General features: G+C 55.8%; 1 protein-coding gene and 1 non-coding gene across 3 annotated transcripts in view; one reads left to right on the top strand and one right to left on the bottom strand.

The window, feature by feature from the left end:
- The window catches only part of LOC142020854 (RNA-binding Raly-like protein), a 29,728-nt gene continuing 9,955 nt past the window's right edge, over positions 1-19,773 (top strand). The window contains exons 1-2 of one of the 2 annotated variants that reach the window (XM_075009087.1): positions 1-180; positions 13,971-14,049. In XM_075009087.1, coding sequence (XP_074865188.1) covers positions 144-180; positions 13,971-14,049 — 116 coding nt within the window. In that variant the 5' untranslated portion in view covers positions 1-143. The remainder of the gene's footprint in view (positions 181-13,970; positions 14,050-19,773) is intronic. The other variant, XM_075009086.1, reaches the window with a different exon arrangement.
- Positions 18,682-18,752, bottom strand: TRNAG-GCC (transfer RNA glycine (anticodon GCC)). The gene has a single exon. It is a non-coding gene; the product is annotated as a tRNA-Gly (tRNA).

Genomic DNA, 19,773 nt, shown 5'->3' with positions numbered 1-19,773 from the left:
CCACTAGGGGCGATGGTACGTTCCTGTGGTCCAGCCCAGCCCTGCTCCAGCGGTGCGCGAGCGAGCCCGGGGACCCCGCGGCTGCAGCGGGCGCAGAGAGCCGCGCCCGGCGTCCGGCTGGCCGCAGCCCCGGCCCGGGGGGGATGACTCTGTTCGGCGGCGAGCGGGCCTGCTGGAGGTGTAAGTAGAGGCCGCAAACCCCCGCGGGGAGGGGGCCCCACCCCGGGGTCCCCTTCCCCTCTGCACCCCCCGGCGGCCGGCCAGGGCTGGTGCCTGGCTTTGTTCGTTGCAGAGGAGGAGGCGAAGCCCGGGTGTGGTGCATGGCCGGGGAGCTGGGCTTTGCACGAGGTAGTCAGCCTGGGGGTGGCCCTGCCTGCTGGTGGCCCAGCTGGCTGCCTCCTACCCCCTCCAGTGCCGGTTTGCGGTTGCATTTGTTGGCAGGGGAGGGTAATAGCGGGGGTGGGAAAAGGCCGGAGGAAAAACCGGTAGCCCGGCAGGCCACCAGGCCTAGCAGGTGCTTATTTGCCTCCCCGCGGAAGGAAATCCTTCGGCGCGTAGTCGTGGGGCCAATTGCTGGGGAAAGCGCAGGCGGACAGAGCCGGGAAGATCTGCTGGTCTAAAACGAGCGGGCGTGAGTGGTAGCCCTCTTGTGTGGGGCCGTGCCAGCCCCAGGAGGAGTCTTGGCACCATCGCCTCCAAGTCTGGGTCCTGAGTGGTGAAGGCCCCAAGTGCGAAGGGCAGTGAGAGAATCCGAGGCGGCGTGGGAAGAGGCTGGGACGCCCAGCGAGGAGACGCTGGGAGAAACTGGGGAATTAAAAAGCATCGGGTCCCCAGGAGTTGTGGAAGAATAATGGGGTTGAACGGCTAACAAAATGGGCCGTCTCTTTTGACTGCTAGTTACCGCCCTGGGGGGCAGGTGGGAAGCCGATGCTTTGCCTGAAAGAGAGGGGGGGTGCGGACGTGGGAACTGCAGAGCCGTGAGCCTTACGCTGTCACTGGTTGCAATAACAATTATTTAAAAAAAAAAAAAAAAAAAAAAAAAAAAGCGAAAGCACCGCTGGGAGGTGACAGGGATAAATGGGCATGGCCTCTGCAGAGGAATCTCGCGCCTCTCCATCCTACTAGAATTCGGCAGAAAGGAGATCTGGTGGAGTGATTTATATGGGGGTTCAAAAATCCTTTTAGCATAGCGCTTCACGGGAGCCGCTGCTCGGGACATTGGGGTCCAAAAATAAAAGGAATTGGCTTGGATCAGGAACTGGCCAAGTGACAGAAAGACGGAGAGCAGGAAGGTTTTCAGCGTGGCAAAAGGTTAATACGGTAAACTCTTATCTGGTATTCATAAAAGGGAACTCTCAGGGAACCGGCACCAGCCCCTGGGTTCTCCTGGCTGGGGCTGGACCTGCCGGCTTTCAGCCCCTGGGCTGCCAGGGTTCCCCTGAACCAGCATCCTGCTGGCTCCCTGGGGCTGGAGTTGCTGGCCAGGCTCTGTCCCCTGTGCTGGCTCCTGGGATTCTCCCGGCCCCGGGGGCTGCCGGGGTTAACCCATCCGGTCCCAGCGCTGGAGCTGGCAGCTCTCAACCCTGGGGCTGCTGGGGGTTTCCCTGGCCCTGGCAGAGCTCTGCTCCCCAGCAGATCCCCACACCTGGGGGCCGCCGGTAGAACCCTGAGCCCTGGTTGTTACCCTGTGTGCCGGCACGGCCCCACACCAGGGGGCTGCCGGCAGAACCCTGCATCTGGGGGCTGCCGGCAGAGTCCCGTGCCCCTCTGTTGCCCCCATGAGCCATCAGAGCCCCGCATGCCCATGGGGTTCTCCTAGTCCCGGGGCTGACACAGTTCCTCTGAACCAGGGCCCTGCCAGCTCCCTGGGCCTGGAGCTGCCGGTGGAGCTCTGCCCCCAGCCAGCTCCCAGCCCCGGGACTGGTGGGGTCCCCTATCGGAGATCCTGCGGCCACCTCTCTCTTAGGCAGCATTTTTGCCTATCCAGCAACCTCCCGGTCCTGGGGTTGCCAGATATGAAGGAGTTTAGGAGGTCCTGTAAGGTCGTGACCTATGACCACAGGTTTTAACCTGTTTTATGAATGGGCTGGAAAAGGAGGTGAGAGCAAAATTCTGTAGGTGACACAGGATCAGTTAAGGCTAGAGAAGACCACGAGCAACTTCGGGGGGACCACATTAGACTAAGTGAGTGAGCAGCATTGTGGGAGGTGATATTCTGTGCTGAGGAATGCCAGGCAGTGCCCATGGAAAGAAATAATTGGAACTATTTGTACATCCTTCTGGGTTCTAAATTAGCGGTAACAACTCGTGGAAGAAGACGCCAGGTGTCACTCTGTGAAGAGCGGCAGCAGCAGGAAAAAAAACCGAAATGTTAAAGAGCCTGGAGATCTGGACGGGTTATAATAAAATATTCTAATGTCGTTACCTCTAGATCAGTCAATGCCCTGGCTCCGCCACTGATGATGTGTTCGGTTCTGGGCACTTTGGTGCGAGACGGATGCACCCATACGTGCTGGGGTTCAGAGGTGGGTGGTGAAAACGGTGAAGGAAAGCTTTGAGAGCGAGCAGAATCGAGGAGATGGGATCTGATTAGTTTAGGGAGAGGCTGTGAGGAATAAAAACCAGTGTCGGAGAAGTAGCTAACTTAGTCTGTATCTTCAAAAACAACATGAGAATATGACAACAGCCACACTGGGTCAGACCATAGGTCCATCCAGCCCAGTGTCCTGTCTTCCGACAGTGGCCAGTGCCAGGTGCCCCAGAGGGAATGAACAGAACAGGAAATCATCCAGTGATCAATTCCCTGTCGTCCATTTCCAGCTTCTGACAAACAGAGGCTGGGGCACCCTCCATGCCCATCCTGGCTAATGGCCATCGATGGACCTATCCCCCAAGAATTTATCTGGTTCTTTTTTAAACTCTGCTATAGTCTTAGCTCTCACAACATCCTCCGGCAAGGAGTTCCACAGGTTAACTGTGCGTTGTGTGAAAAAAATTAGTTCCTGTTGTTTGTTTTAGTCCTGCTGCGTATCGATTTCATTTGGAAAGAAGTCCTGGGGCACCTTGTAGTCTAACAGATATTTTGGAGCATTATCTTTCATGGGCAAAGACCCGCTTCGTCAGATGCACAATCCTCCTCGAACCGCCCCCCCCATTCATGCATCTGACAAAGTGGGTCTTTGCCCACAAAAGCTCCTGCTCCAAAATATCTGTTAGTCTATGAGGTGCCACAAGACTTCTTGGTCTTCTCTGCAACTGTAATCTGTGCTGGCCAGCTCGCCTGGTGCTCAGTGTGCGTCCTTCCCGACCCATTTCTCCTGGGCAGGCCCGATGCTCTCCTCAACTGCACCTGCCTGGGCTTGTTTTGCATCTACTCTTTAACCTCCAGACAGATTTTATACGGCTGGGGTCTTCGGGACCTGGGCAGGCGTGAGGCCTCAGAACCACCCCAAGCCAGGTGGCTAGTCTATAAGGTCTATAAATGTGTTTTTGTTATGATGTCTTAGTTATTTATTATTTTCCCTTTTTCAATGAAAGAACTACTACGAATTTATTTACATTTTATGTTCTTGCCTCGGGCACAAAATTAGCTGGGGAAGCGGGTCTCTGCCCACGAAAGCTGAGGCTCCAAAGGATCTGTTTGTCTATAAGGTGCCCCAGGACTTGTGGTTCTCGAAGGTACGGACTGACACAGCTCCCTCTCTGATAGTTGCAGCGGAAGTGCATTATTCAGGTGGGGAGACGGCAGATCGGGCAAAGGGCCTGTCAGAATGACCCTGCCTGGAGTAGTTGCTACGACAGATAATTTCTTTGCGGTATTCAGACAAGGAAAGGTCAAGCTCTGTTCCCAGGTGGTCCCTTGGGGAGGAAGGTAAGACTGTGATCTGCGTGTTGGCTCATCTGGCCAATGGAGAAAGGTGGAGGGAATTGGGACTGTTTAGCCTGCAGAAGAGAAGACTGAGGGGGGACTTGATAACAGCCTTCAGCTTACTGAAGGGAGGCTGCAAAGAGGCTGGAGAGAGGCTGTTCACAGTGGTCACGGATGGCAGAACATGGAACAATGGTCTCAAGTTGCGGTTGGGAAGGTGCAGGTTGAACATTAGGAAAAACCTTTTCACTAGGCGGGTGGTGAAGCGTTGGAATGGTCGACCCAGGGAAGTGGTGGAGTCTCCATCCCTAGAGGTGTTTAAATCTCGCCTGGAGGAAGCCCTGGCGGGGCTGATCTGATGGGTTTGGTCCTGCCTAGGGCAGGCGGCTGGACTCAATGGCTCTTTTAGGTCTCTTCCAGCTGTATTGTTCTGTGATTCTCGTGAGAGGCATTACCCACTCCAGAGCCTAGAGCAGAGTCTGCAACCCAAATAGCCAGAAGAGCCATTTCTTCAAAGTCACTTACAAATCAACCCTTCAGGAGCCGCAGCACACGGGAATACGAGACAGTATAACTAATAACGAAGGACGGACCGTGCTTTTGCCGGCATCTCCTTGTTCAGGGGAGGATATGCTGGCGGCTCGGCTGTCCGGATGTTACCGTGGCCTCGCTCGCTCCCAAAGGAAAACCTGCCAAGGAGACGTACCCACCCCACAGAACCGGAAGGGACCCAGTCAGGTCGTCAGGTCCAGCCCCTGGCACTCACAGCAGGGCCTGTCGCCGTCCCTGACCCACTTTAGTTAATCTAACCTGCCCCAGAGCCTTGAGAGGCCCCTCCAGGATTGAATTCCCAGCCCTGGGTTCCTAGGCCGCTGTGCTGGCGACGCAGGGAGCAGGTCTGACAGCACCGGGCTCTCTCTCTTTGCAAACCACTTGCAATGCCCCAGGGAACAAGCGTTAGGCCCTGGGGTGTCAGAACCGGGGCGTGTCTCTGTCCGTAGGGCATCAGGTCGCCCGGGGTGCTCCGTGTGTTCTCTGTGTAACAGCCCCCAGAGCAGGGGTGTGTACGCGTGACTAGGCCCTACGGGGGAGACACGGTGGGGAAGCGGTTATTTGGACCCCGCTGTGGTGCCGTCACAGGCAGGCGTCCCCACTGCTCTGTCGCACAGGTAAGGAAATCGGCAGGGAGGTAAAGTGAGTCACAGGAGGAGGCGTCAGCCGCGCCCAGCAGGAGGCAGCTCAGGTGACACTGGTGCCAGGTTCCCCCTCACGCCTGCGGCACAGACGGGCACCCAGGCAGCTGGGCTGCAGCCAGGGGCGGGCTGAGCAGGCTGCACCCCATGGATCAGGGCGGGGAGGAGTGACCAGGGCAACAGGCAGGGAGATAAAGAGGAGGGCGTGGAAGGGGGCAGACTGACCCCAGCCTGCTCCTCCCCTCTATGTCCAGCCCAGACCCCAAACCCAGCTTCTCCTCCGAGCCCCACTCAATCTTTGGCCCCCCAACACCCACACAAACCCAGCTTCTGCCTCGAGCCACTGTCACCTGGCAACCCCCCAGCACCCTTTCAAACCCAGCTGGTGAGTTCCTGGGCCTAGAAGGTGGGGTGGGGTTGGGGGACACTGTGAGCACCTGCTGCAGCTGGGGTAGGGTCACCTCAGGGGGTGCAGTTAGCTGGCTGGGCAGCTCCCTCTGAGCTGCCTGTGGCTCTTTAAGAGCCATTTGCAGCTCAGCCCTGATCTAGGCCCACCCATAAGTAAGACTCCTCTCTGTCACCTAAGTGGGAGAAATCCCTGGCTGGTCCACCAAGGTTCCTTGCCCTCTTTGGGTGGGAACAGGTCCCACCACTTCGAGCTGAGGTGGGACATGACCGTGGAGGTTATGAAGTACATGCAGCTGGCGGCAGTGGGGCCAGGTCCGGCGGCAGGGGGACCAACCAGGGCCAGCAGCCAAGCCTGGCTGGAGGCAGGGGAGCTGGATGTGGCTGGAAGAGGAGCCGGTGGTGGGCTGTGGGGGCCTGTGGTATGGAACCTCCCCTGCTCTGGCCTCGTTTGGGGCCGGTCAGGTCCTGAGGGTGCCAGACCAGAGAGGTCCACCTTGTATAACGTTCGAGTTAAAGATCCTGCAGGCTCCAGCGTGCTGCTTGGTTGCACTGAACCCTCCCATGCCCCAGAAGAGTGGGCCACAGAGACCAGTCGTGTGGCAGCCCCGTCAGAGTCGGGGGTAGGGCTGGGGTGCATTGTGCTCAGGAGAGCCAAGCCAGGCAGGCCTAGGTTAGGGTTCGATTTTCCTTTCACAGGTGGACAGGCACAGCCCCCCATCACCACAGTACCCACCTGCCCCATGGCCCACAGTCCCTCCCCCCCTCAGCTCAGTACCCACCTGCCCCATGGCCCACAGTCCCTCCTCCCCCTCACCTCAGTACCCACCTGCCCCGTGGCCCACAGTCCCTCCTCCCCCTCACCTCAGTACCCAGGTGCCCCATGGCCCACAGTCCCTCCCCCCCTCACCTCAGTACCCACCTGCCCCATGGCCCACAGTCCCTCCTCCCCATCACCTCAGTACCCAGGTGCCCCATGGCCCACAGTCCCTCCCCCCCTCACCTCAGTACCCAGGTGCCCCATGGCCCACAGTCCCTCCCCCTTCACCTCAGTACCCACCTGCCCCATGGCCCACAGTCCCTCCCCCACATCACCTCAGTACCTGACGGCCACCCGCCCCATGGCCCCTCAGTGCCCCTCTGCCATCGCCTCCATACCTGACTGCAAGCTGCCCTGAGCCCTGTGCCCCTCGTCAGGGTAGTTTTATTCTGCTGGCCAGGCAGGAGGCTTTTGTGGGCGGATGGAGCGTGGTTACCTGTGCGGCTTTCTTAATGAAAGCTGACTTTTGTTGGTAAAGATCTGTACTGGAAGCCGGGTCGTGGTGTTGCTCACATTCCTGTACTGAAGCGTTTCTCTGAAATCCCAAAGCACAGCCACTGCCCTCTCCCAGACAAATAGTCCTTGGTGCCCAGTTCTCCACCAGGTGCCTGTTGTGTTGGTGAGACTGCGTGTGTGCTTGCGTTATGGCCACTTCCCCTCTGGGAGCTGGGTGGAGAAACCAGGGATTAGCATCAGCAGTTTGGTTTCCACCTAGGTGGGCTGCAGTTAAAGTAGGCAGCCATATTTCTGGAAGTCCTGGACAGCTGAAGCTCGGCCTGGTCAAAGGGGAAAGGAAAGAAGGTCAAAAAATGAATAGGGAGTGATCTCGGATCTTCCTGCCTTGCAAGTCTGGCCTGGGACCAGAATTTCCAGGTCTGGAGAAGTGGGTCTGCCCCACGAGAGCTCATCACCTAACAAATCATTTCATTAGTCTTTAAAGTGCTGGTTTGTTTCCTGGTGCAAGTGCTGAAGGAAGTGACCAGGGACCAAGCGCAGCTTGACCTGCTGCTTGCAAACGGGGAAGAACTCGTAGGAGAAATAGAAGTGGGTGGCAACCTGGGCTGCAGAGATCATGAGATGGTAGATTTCAGGATCCTGACAAGAGGAAGAAAGAAGAGTGGTAAAATACAGACCCCTGATTTCAGAAGAGCAGACTTCGACTCCCCGAGAGAACTGACGGGCAGGATCCCTTGGGAAATGCATGTGAAGGGGAAAGGAGTTCAGGAGAACGGGTAGTATTTTAAAGAAGCCTTATTGAAGGCACCCCAAAGCACATTAAGAAAAGCAAATATGGTAGGCAACCAGCTTGGCTTAACAGGGAAATCCTTGGTGCGCTTAAAGTCAAAAAGGATGTGGAGAAGATGTGGAAACTTTGGCTGGTGGCTAAGGAGATGTATAAATATATGGCTAGAGAGTGCCGGGGGGGTAATCAGGAAAGCGAAAGCACATTTGGAACTGCCGCTATCACGGAATGTGAAAGGCAACAAGAAGGGTTTCTACAGACGTGTTAGCAATAAGAGGGTGATCAGGGAGGGTGTGGGGGCATTACTGGATGAGGGAGGTAACCTGGTGGCAGATGGTTGGGAAAAGCTGAAGTACTTGGTGCTTGTTTTGCTTCTGTCTTCATGGACAAGGTCAGCTCCCCGACTCCAGCACCAGGCAATGGAGTATGGGAAGGAGGTGGGCAGCCCTCGGTGGGGAAAGAACCGGTTAAGAGCTATTTAGAAAAGCTAGACGCGCACAAATCCCTGGGTCCGGATTTAATGCATCCAAGGGTACTGAGAGAATTGGCAGAGGTCATTGCAGAGCCTTTAGCCGTTATCTTTGAAACTCGCAGAGGTCGGGAGAGGTCCCAGATGACTGGAAAAAGGCAAACGCAGTGGCCATCTTTAAAAAAAGGAAAGAAGGACAATCCAGGGAGCTATAGGCTGGTCAGCCTCACCTCAGTCCCTGGGAAAATCGTGGTGGGGTCCTCAAGGAATCCATTTTGGAGCACTTGAAAGAGGGGAAAGTGATCAAGAGGAGTCAACATGGATTCACCAAGGGCAAGTCCTGCCTGACCAATCTGATGAGCTTCCATGATGGGCTAACTGGCTCTGTGGATGTGGGGGCGTCAATGGATGTGATACACCTTGACTTTAGCAAAGCTTTTGATAGTCTCTCACAAGATTCTTGCCCGTAAGTTAAGGAAGTGGGGACTGCACACATGGACTGTAAGATGGACAGAAAGCTGGCTAGATGGTCAGGCCCAATGGGTAGTGATCAATGGCTCGATGTCTGGTTAGCGGTCGGTTTCGAGTGGGGTGCCCCAGGGATCGGTTCTAGGGCCAGTATTATACGACTTCTTTATGAATGTCTTGGATGAGGGGTTGGATTGTATCCTCAGCAAATTTGCAGATGACGCTAAGCTGGGGGATGGGTAGATACGTTGGAGGGTAGGGATAGCGTCCACAGTGAGCTAGATAAACTGGAGGGTTGGGCCAAAAGAAATCTGATGAGGTTCAACAAGGACAAGCGCAGGCTTCTCCATTTGAGATGGAAAAATACCTATCACTGTTACAGGCTGGAGACCTACTGGCTAAGTAGCAGCGCAGCAGAATAGCACCTGGGGGTTACAGCGGATGAGAGGCTGGGTAGGAGTCAGCAGTGTGCCCTTGTAGCCAAGAAGGCTAACGGCGTATTGGGGTGCATTAGGAGGAGCATTTCCAGCAGATCTAGAGAAGTTATTGTTCTCTTCCATTTGGCACTGGTGAGGCCACATCTGGAATCCGGTTCTGGGCTCCCCAGTACAGAAAGGATGTGGATGTGCTGGAACGGGTTCTGCAGAGAGCAACGAAAATGATTAGGGGGCTGGAGCACATGACCTCTGAGGAGAGGCTGAGGGATCTGGGGTCGTTTAGTTTGCAGAAGAGAAGACTGAAGGGTGATTTAATAGCAGCCTTTAACTTCCTGAAGGGGAGCTCTAAAGAGGATGGGAGAGGCTGTTCTCAGTAGTGACCCTTGACAGAACAAGGAGCCATGGTCTCAATTTACATAGGGGGAGAAGTGTAGGTTAGATATTAGGAAAAACTGTTTCCCCAGGTGGGTGGTGAAGCACTGGAATGCGTCGCCTCAAGAGGTGGTAGAATCTCCATCTCTGGAGGTTTTAAGTCCCGACTTGACAAAGCTCTGGCTGAGATGATTTAGTTGGGGGTTGATCCTGCTTTGGGCAGGGGCTGGACTAGATGACCTCTGGAGGTCCCTTCCAGCCCTAGGATTCTATGACCCTTTGGAGGATAAAGGCGCTATAATAAATGATGAGGACAGGTTTAAAAAACACGAGCTCTAGCAAAAAATAAAAACAAAATGCTGGTGCCTGTGCTTTTGGACAGAATTAGATACATTTAGAAGCTAGGAAAATATTTGCCAGAGTGACTCACAAAAGTCATGCTCTTAAAATAGATTCAGATTGGCTTTGATGTGATATTGACTAGGAAGCCCTAAGCAAAGGACGTTGAAATGAAGCAGTTGAAATTACAGGTGGAAGAGTGGGGTTCCAGGCAAATTGCCCTTTCATCTTTTCCATACGCATGTGGATTATTTTCATTCACGTGCGGGATATTTCTGCGTGCACTGAGGCGTGCGCACCACCAGTAGAAACAAAATCCCATCTGGGGTGCCCTGCTAATCACCCTCTCCTGAGTAGCCGGGCAAGAGCTCAGCTTGCAGGGAACACTGGTTCTGGGTGGACAGGCCTTGGGAGAAGGTAACCCTCGTGTTACTTAAATGTGCTAGAGTCTGCCCGTCAGTGGGACAGAGTATGATAATACTCAGCAAGCGAATGGTTAAATCCAGCCCAAAATGTGCAGACGGCTCTAATTCGGGGTATTCGGCTACAGCAGAGGGAACAGCCGTAATTCTGGTGAATTGAGAGAAACTGGATATATAAGCAGAAAATAAAATGAGATTCTCCGTGGAATAAAATGCCCCGTGATTTGGGGGGAGTATCCTCCAGTCTAGAGCTTTTCAAGGGGAGAGTGAAACCTGGAAGGAGAGTGATCTGGAAGGAGATTGACAGCTGACAGCGGCGTGTTTGGACAGGGGCATCACGCTGCAGAAGGAATGAAGAGCCCCAGTCGGCATGGTGCACCTGGGATAGCCTGTCCGGCTCAGGACACCTGGCGCCCAGAACCTTGGCTACGAATCTCACACCTTGGGGCCATCCATGTTTCGGGTTATTCCGAGGGACAAAGGCCAGTCCCCAGAGGTGCTAATGCTCCCCAGGGACACAGCGAGGCGGCACCCGCCCCGCGGAACACGCACTCCACACGACGAGGTGCAGCGGCAGAGACTTGCCAAACGTGACAAAGATCAGGGGAGAGAACCGAAGTCTCCCGAGTCCCAGCCCGTTAGCCCCTGAGGGCAGGGGGCGAGCCGTGCTGCAGCAAGTGTCTGGGTCCCGCTGCAGTGGAAGGCAGTGGCAAAGCGAGGGCTCTGCTTGGGCGGTGTGGCCTAGTGGTTACAGCCGCAATGCCTGATTGTCCCGGGGGTTGTGGGGAGGGAAGCGCAGGTCTTCCCACCACGCCAGGTTCCAAACCAGAGCTCTTTGGACTACCAGTAGCCTGGCATCCAAGGCTGCTTAAGGCTGTCCTGCCTGGACCTCTTCCTCTTGTTCCCCCGCGGTCAGCTTAGTCCAAGGCTTTTCCCCGTAGGGAAATGCAAACAACAATAGGAGAGGGTTATCGGCCTCCAGAGAACACTTCTGTCCCAGGGAGGGCAGCTGTGTAAGTCTTGGGCATCCCTCTGCACTGCTAGAACTACCGGCTGCAAGGTTGCTCACCTCCGACTCGCCCACCCGACCGAGCTAATTTGTCCTGCCTTTTAGTTCCTCTCGAGCAGATGGAGCATTTGCTGCAGTTGTGGTAGGGTGGGACTTGGCTGACTTGACTTAGGGGGAGCACAGGTCATCAGCAAGTCTCCTGCGCTTCACTCTGACTCGGGACAGAGCTTCTAGCCGACCCCAGGAGTGCCCCAGGTGTGTCCTTCGGTCTCAGTAGCTCTTCTCCACGTTGTCCGAGGTCTTCCTCTTCGGTGGTTTCTTCGTGGGTCGCACTGGAGAGCTCGCCGGACTCTGCTGGAGGACGGTTCTCAGAGTGTGGCCCAGCCATCCCCACTTTCGTGTCTCAGTTTCAGTGTCACATGGTTCTCGTCCTGCTCTGCTCCAAAGCTCAAAATAACCCTTTGCTGAGGTCTGTGCGCCCCCTCTGAGGCTCCAGTCCACAGGCACATGGGTCGGGGGGTATCTTTGGAAGGGTTGCCCATCCCGTTCCTTCCCTGTGGAGCCAAGCCAACTCTGTGGATCTGCTGTTTCCCTGGGAACACCTCTCAGCATTTCAGGAGTACTAGTTCAGCTGGTGCTTGGGCTCCGGAAGCAGTGTGCCAGAAGAGGGGTCCCCGAGATTACTGCAAACCAGAGGAGGCAGTGTTCATGCATGGAGGTTAGGTCCATCAGAGGCTATTGGCCAGGGGGTAGGAATGGTGTCCCTGGCCTCTGCTCGCTGAGATGGATGGCAGGAGACGAGTCGCTTGGTCATTGTCTTTGGTCCACCCCCTCTGGGGCACCTGGCACTGGTCACTGTCGGCAGACGGGATGCTGGGCTGGATGGACCTTTGGTCTGACCCGGTGGTGGCCGTTCCTGTGCTTTCACAAGGCATGATGCGCGGGCGTGCAGCAGGTGCCAGTGGAAGGCCGTGGGGAGCGGGAGGGCTGACGGAGGAGCCCAGAGCCGGGCAAGGCACTGCCAGCTCCTAAGAAGGTTAATGCTTTACACCGCCCTGGATTTCTTCCCCACTCCTTAAAGGAACAGGTCAGCCTATGGTGGCCCTTGGCGGTGGCAACAGTGGCACTAATGACCCTGTGTCCCTAGGCTGTTTAACCCCTGGGTAGAGGCACTTCCCAGCCTCACCTCCTGTGAGCTCCTCCCTGGCAGGGTCGTGGTTTTGTGCCTGTCCGTCTGGGCTGGGCTGACCATCTCCGCCAGGGCCGGATTAAAGCAGGGCCTTCAGGGACTGCAGCCCAGGGCCTGTGGCTGAGGGAGGCCGTCCAGGCCCACGGGCCAGACGTAGCCTGATGCCTCCTTTCTGTGGCACGGCTGGACACTGGGCCCTTTGCGCTGTGTGGGTGGAACCCTGGCGGCCAGCTTGCCACTGTGCTAGGCGAGGGGCGTTCAGAGAACCTCGGCACGCTGCCCTTGGCCCCAGCCCCGGCTCTGTAGCTCCCATTGGCTGAGAACCGTTAGTTGGGGTTGATCCTGCTTGAAGCAGCAGGCTGGACTAGATGACCTCCTGAGGTCCCTTCCAGCCCTAGAATTCTATGATTCTTTGAAGAGCAATGGTTAAAGAATAATTAAAGGTCTGGAGAACATGAGCTCGGAGGGAAGACTGAAAGAACTGGGCTTGTTTAGTCTAGGCAAGAGAAGACTGAGAGGGGACATGACAGCAGTTTACAAGTACCTAAAAGAGGGTTACAAGGGGGAGGAAGAAAAATTGTTCCCCTTGGCCTCTGAGGACGGGACAAGAAACAATGGGGCTTGAACTGCAGCAAGGGAGGTTGGACACTAGGAAAAACTTCCTAACTGTCAGGGTGGTTAAACACTGGAATAAATTGCCTGGGGAGGTTGTGGAATCTCCATCACTGGAGATACTTAAGAGCAGGTTGGACAGACACCAATCAGAGATGGTCTAGACAGTGCGTGGTCCTGCCGTGAGGGCAGGGGGCTGGACTCAATGACCTCTCGAGCTCCCTTCCAGCTCTACTGTTCTATGAGCCTGCGAAGGCTGGCGCGTGCAGAGCGTGGGCATTAGGTGTCCTGGAGGTGGTGGCACTCGCTGGAGGATCTGGGAAGGGGGTGGGGCTTTGGCGGTGTGGATTAGCGGTGGTTGCGGTGAACTTGTGTGGTCAGTGGGTGGAGGTGTTGTGTGTGTGCGTGTGTGTGTGTGTGGAGTGCTGTGTAGTGGTCCGGCTCCAGAATTTGGCTCTGATGTGAGCTCGCATGAAAGTTGTGTGTTCATAGGTGGAGCCTGATTTGGGTTGCTTGATATGGGACACCTGGAGCCTGAGCCTCGTGCTGTGGGCGCTCAGCACCTCTGAGGTTGGTGCTGTGAAGTGGGGCACCAAAACCTCACCCCCTCCAACCCCCCAAAATCAGGCCAGTTTTCAAAGGGGGCCGTAATATCTCTGGGGCGCCGACCCTTGTGTGTCAAATTGGGGTCGTGATGCTGACTGTCTGGCGGGGAGGACCTTGGAAGTGTGACGTGCTAGAGCTGCCCTGGAGATGGGTCTTTCGGTCCCTGTAATCACTCTGCCGGAGGTTCACGTTCTGCTTGTTTTAGAAGGGGGTGGGAGTGGGTGGGGTGGAAGTTGGGGTGTTGGGGAATAAGGAGATTCCAAAGGCACCTAAGGGACCTCCTGCCTCCCCAAGGTATTTAGACTCCTAAGACCCATTGGAATCAATGGACGTTAGGGGCCCAGGGGATTCCTGAAAGCCAATGGATTGTGGGTGCCTGACTCCCTGAGGGGTTTTTGAACCTGCACCCTAAGGCGCTACCTGGCTTTCTTCACCTATGCCCCTTACTTCATGTCTTCCGTTGGCTGTTTTACCCCCTCTTCTAGCCCCGCTTCACTCCCCCTCTCTCTCTTCCCTAGATTTGGACATGGCCAGAGAACTCAAGCCGAGCCGAACCAGGCCTAGACAGAAGCGGCCGCATGGCAGCGCCCTCTACCAGTGAGTCCGCGAGGCGCGTTCGGGGGGACCGGGGGTGCTGTGCTGAGTGGCGCTCGCTTCTGCAGCGGGGGGTACCAAGTTGACTCTTCCCCAACAAATCAAGTTCATCTCTCTGCCTGACCATTCTGTCCGTTATCCTAGCTTCAGCCAGTTTCCTGGGTGCTGAGGCTGGGTTTACCGGCCCCCAATTGCCTTTATCACCCCGGGAGCCTTTTTCAAAAATTGGCTTCTCGTTATTTACTCTCCAGCCGTGAGGTTCAGAAGCTGACTTAAAGGGCAAGTTACAAACCACAGTTAGTAGTTCTTCAGTTTCACTCTTGAGTTCCTTCAGGATGCTTGGGTGATACTGCCAGACCCGGATGGCTTATTGCTGCCAAGTTAGTCAGTTTGTTCCAAAGCCACCTCTGCTCATGCCTCAATCTGGGACAGTGCCTCAGATGTGTCACCCAAAAAACAGGGCTCAGGGGTGGGAAGACCAAGGCAAAGAACTCAGTTCCTCCAGCGTGGCCTTATTGTCGCTCAGAGCTCCTTTAGCATCACAATTGGCCAGTGTGCCCCGGTTGATCTGCAGGGTTCCTGCTTCTGATGTTCTTACCTTGGCTAGCTGTTCCTCACCTTCTTTTTTTTTTTGGCCTTCCTCATTATACCTGTCACTTCATCTGGTTGGTTCTGTTTTCCTCAATAGGATTTAACCTCTGCTTGGCAAAGACCACCTTTTTGCATCTGTTACTCTCTGGTTTAGCTACTCTTTTGTTATCATAGAACACTAGGACTGGAAGGGACCTTGAGAGGTCAGCGAGTCCAGCCCCCTGCCCCACTGGCAGGACCAAGTACAGTCTAGACCAACCCTGATAGACATTTCTCTAACCTGCTCTTAAATATCTCCAGTGATGGAGATTCCACAACCTCCCCAGGCAATTTATTCCAGTGTTTCACCACCCTGACAGTTAGGAACTTTTTCCTAACGTCCAGCCTAAACCTCCCTTGCTGCAATTTACACTTACTGCTTCTTGCTCTGTCCTCAGAGGCCAAGAAGAACAGGTTTTTTCCGTCCTCCTTATGACACCCTTTTAGATACCTGAAAACTGCTATCATGTCACCCCTCAGTCTTCTCTTTTCCAAACTAAACAAGCCCAGTTCCTTCAGCCTTTCTTCATAGGTCATGTTCTCTAGACCTTTGATCATTCTTGTTGCTCTTTTCTGGACCCTTCCCAATTTCCCCACATCTCTCTTGAACTGCGGTGCCCAGAACTGGACACAATACTCCAGCTGAGTATGACTTCTCGTGTCTTGCTCACAACACACCTGTTAATGCATCCCAGAATCACGTTTGCTTTTTTTTCAACAGCATCACACTGTTGACTCATATTTAACTTGTGGTCCATTATAACCCCCCTAGATCTGTTTCTGCTGTACGCCTTCCTAGACGGTCGCTTCCCATTCTGCATGTGTGAAACTGATTGTTCCTTCCTAAGCGGAACACTGTTGTGTTTTTAATTTGGGGCAGGCATTCAAGTCGAGCCTTAATTATAGTTTCTTCAGAATGTGTCCACGCAGCTTGCAGGGCTGCACTTTTGGGCCCTGTACTTTTCAATTTCTGTTTAACTAACTGCCTCATTTGGGGTTGTCCCCCTTTCTGAAATTCAGCGTGACCGCATTAGGCTGCATGGTGTTTCGCCCACCCCAGGGACATTAAATTTAATTATGTTATGGTCACTGTTACCAAGTAGCTCAGCTGTGTTCAACTCTTTGACCAGATCAGGGCTGTCCAATCTTTTCTCATCGGGGTTGCCTCACTGCTTTTTTTTACCTGTTCCAGGGGCCCGAACACAAAATAGAATCAGACCATCCCCCCGGCTTAAACCCCTCAGAGCACCAAACTGCCCTTCTGCCCCCAGCCGTAAACCCCCCACGGCCTCAAACTGCCCCAGCCTTAACCTCCCTCGCAGCCCCAAAGCGCTCTGCTGCTGGCCCTACACCCAGCCGAGGCGCTGCTCCCTCGGGCGGGCGGCCGCTCGGTGCTCCAGCTGCTGGGGGTCTGTTGCCGGCTCCGCATTCCAGCGGGGGTTCTTCCCCCCGGAGCCGGCAGCATCTCCGCGACCCAGCCGCCCGGGCTCTGCAGCAGCCAGCCCTGCAGAAGCTGGTCCCACCGCAGCAGACTAACGCGTTGATTTCTTAGGTCGTAAGCTTGTTCGCAACAGCTCCTTTTCATCTGACTGTTTCTCCTCCGTTCCTACCCCTGTTTTATCTCCCAGCCTCTCCTCTTTTCTAGGACATAGAGAATGTCCATTAATAGACCCTTCCCGAAGGGACGTTGTGGTTGGAACAGCATCCGTCAGCTTTCCCTGGCTTTTCGTTTAAAAACGGCTCCAGGGCCTTTTCAATGTAAGGGGCAAGAGTCTGCTTCCCTTTTGCCTTGGGGGGAGCCCATCCGTCCTGTCCAGGCTTCACCTTTCCCAAAAGCTTCTCCAGTTCCGACTAAATCTGAACCCCTCCTCCCCACACCATCGTCTCGTCCACCCATTGAGACTCTGAAATGCTGCCTGGCCCTGCGCGTGGAACTGGAAGCATTTCAGAGAACGCCACCAGGGATGGAGGTCGTGGATTTCAGTTCTCTTAACTAGCAGCCTATTGTTGGCCTCCAGGACCTGTCTCTTGTGTCATTGGTACCCAGGCGGGGAGCACGGGGATACTGGGGTGATGGAGGAAGGGTAGTAAGGGGCCATGGGACAGGTGTCAGTTAGAACTGAGGTTTACCGTGTACCATGACCCCCGGCTCCGCCCGAGCATCACACATCAGTTCCTCTGGACATCACGAGAGATCTGCCCGTCCCACAAGCAGGCTAAGGCTACGCTAGTGTTTCTGGTTCGGGATACATTTGTACCCCGAAATCGAAACCGCACCGCCAGACGCTGCACTCGGAACAGCAGGGCTATTTCGTTCGTTGTACAAGCGTTGGTGGGAAGTTCAAAGTGAGATGCCTTGAAACAACGCATGCAGCTTAACTTACGTTGAACTAGGGCTACGGTGTAGCCGCGCTGTCTAGCTGAACCCCTGTAGCATATGGGGCAAGCCGCAGCAGAGCATCAACCTGTCCCTCCTCTGCGCCCGGCCCTGGTGGTGAAGCGGTAGGTTCCCTGCAGCGCCAGGTTGACTCCATCGCAGGAGAGCAGAGGTCCCGACACCGGGAGTCGTTCGTAAGCCATCTCCGGAGCACTTGCGATACCTTGAGCTCGAGTTCTCCAGCTGAGTCGAGAGCAATTCCAGATTACAATAGGCCATCTTGGATTTCTGGACCCCAGGGTGCCGTGTCGCTGGGTCCATTTCACAGCCCCCGAGCATCAAACTTTCAAAGCTCTGCCTATTTCTAGGGGCTGAACTGACAATCTGGATCCAAGTATCAGGGGGAGCTGGGTTAGTCTGTATCTTACCCAGGCTGTGGGTAAGTAGCTGGGACTGGGGCTCTTCTCTCCTGTCTGCCCCTCCCTCAGTGGCATGGGGCCGATCTAGCGCAGCCCCTGCTGGGAGACAGGTGATGTGGGCAGCCGCTGACCTTAAGTCAGCCTCTCCTTAAGGAGCAGAGACGGGAACGGAGGGACCCCGCCAGCTGGCCAGAGAGCTCCCTCGCTAGAGAGCTCTCATGCGTGGTGCTCGCGGTCCTGTCGGTTGCCATGGGGATATGGTGCTGCAGCTTGCTGGGATGAAGGAGAGGGAGGAGATGTCCCTGGCCACGCGAGCGCCGTTAAAGCTGCTTGCCCCTCCCCCCCACCGTCAGCGCTTTGCTCAGCCGGCTGCGTCTGGAGCACCCCGCTTTTGTAGTGGGCTACAGCAGCAGGAGCAGCTGGCACGCAAGGGGAGACTGAGGCAGGGAGGGGCCGAGGGACATGGCCAAGGCCATAAAGGAAATCGGTGGCAGAGGTTCCAGGCTCTTCCTGGCTCCATGCTGCATTCCAGTGGCGCAGGCTGTGGGGTGGAGCGTTTGGGACCCTCGTTTGGGTGTTGGTGCCGGCTCTGCTGCTGCTGGTTCAGACCTTGGCTGAGTAATTACCTGTTTCCTTCCCGCCGACACGCCCCTTGCCTCTGCAGACAGTAAGCTGGTTGGAACCGGGCCTGTTTCTCACCGATCTTCACCGTGGCCCACCGCTGTCCATCCACAAGGTTGCCAGATCCTGCTGCTTCTCCTCCGCATAGTTTTTTTTTTTCCCCCAACAAAAGCGACACACCCTTAAAGCCGGGGCCCGGGGGGCAATGGGAGAGCTGTGCAAACTCTAGGTATGCAAGAGCAGTAAGGAAAACTACCCTATCCTGGCCGGCTCTCTCCTGTCCCGCTATCATGCGGCCCATTGAAATGAACGAAAGCGGCTCATGGGACCTGCCTCCGTTGCTCCTCGCAGAACTAGCCCACGCGCGTTACCTCTTTGCAGCCGCCTTCGAGGGGTGTCGTGGGCGCTGCTCGCAAGCCTCTCACTGATTCATTTTTTTTTTTATTGCAAGCTCCCTAGCCGATCCAGTCCATACGCCTCCCCCTACGCCATGTGGTGTTTCTACTGCTCTTTGGAGGTTAATGCTGTTGACTGCGTGAAATTGAACCAAAAATACACAGGGAAAGGAGGGAAAAAAAGAAGTGCTGCTGCATTGGCCGGGAATCGAACCCGGGCCTCCCGCGTGGCAGGCAAGAATTCTACCACTGAACCACCAATGCTGCTGCTGGTCACAGCTGGGCTGAGAAGCCCTCCCCGGATGCTCCAGCTCACTCATCCATCTCCAAGTGCTGGCAGCAGTCCGTCACCATGTGGGCGCCTGCAGAGCAGAGGAAGGGGTTGTGTTGGAGCAGATGAGGGAGGAGGAAAGGGCCAGGAGAGGCGCAGAGGCAGAGAATCTGGAGCTGTGCGGCTCTAACGTCCTCCTGCTTTGAGAGGGTGTCGAGTCCCTGGGCCCCTCCGTTTCAGGAGCCCTGGTATTCTGAACGCTGCTGCAGTCAGGCCAGCTGCTGGTCGTCCAGCTCCGGGGGGTGGGGGGATTTTTGCCTGCGGGGCTATTCCAAACCGCCACGGTAACCATCGTGCCACACCCCGAAGGGTCCGGCAAGGAACGCGTCTCCAAATACCCCCTGTCTCTGGGGGTTGTTTCCATGAGCTAAAGGAACACTAGGGTGACCCCATTGCCCTGTGGCAAAGATGGGGCACCGGCCTCTGGGGTTGGGGCAGGGCTGCTGTCCCATGGGGCTCCTTGGTGATGGGGCTGCTGCTTCAGAGTGAGGCACCAGGGATGAAGGGGAGTGGAGGCTGGGGGGCTCCAGCACCCCCTGGCGGGGGTGTTCCAAAGCTCCCGGTGGTGGCGGTCAGAGAATGAAGCAGGAGCTGGCTCCCTGAGCCATGGGAGGCCAGGGGACGAGACAGCTGATCTGTGGAGGGGCTCCCTGGCAGCAGGAGCTGCCTCCCCTAAGTGTAGGGCACCGGGGAAGGAGGCAGCTGCCCCATTGTGGAGTTCACTGGCAGCAGCGGCTGCCACCGTGGGGTGCCAGGGAGTGGGGCAGCTGCCCCAGGGAGTTGCTCCCTGAAGCAGGAGCTGCCGCCGCCACCAGGCCCTGAGCTCCAGGAAGGGTAGAGGAGCTCCCTGGCAGGAGAGCTGGCCACCTCCCGAGGCAGCAGGCCAGGGGACAGGAGCCATGACAAATTGTCCCATATTTTGCTATTTCCCTTAAAAAGCCTGTGAGACAGCTT

The sequence above is a fragment of the Carettochelys insculpta genome, chromosome 14 (assembly GCF_033958435.1).
Source record: "Carettochelys insculpta isolate YL-2023 chromosome 14, ASM3395843v1, whole genome shotgun sequence".
Classification (NCBI taxonomy): domain Eukaryota; kingdom Metazoa; phylum Chordata; order Testudines; family Carettochelyidae; genus Carettochelys; species Carettochelys insculpta.
This window is presented reverse-complemented; position numbering and strand designations above follow the sequence as displayed.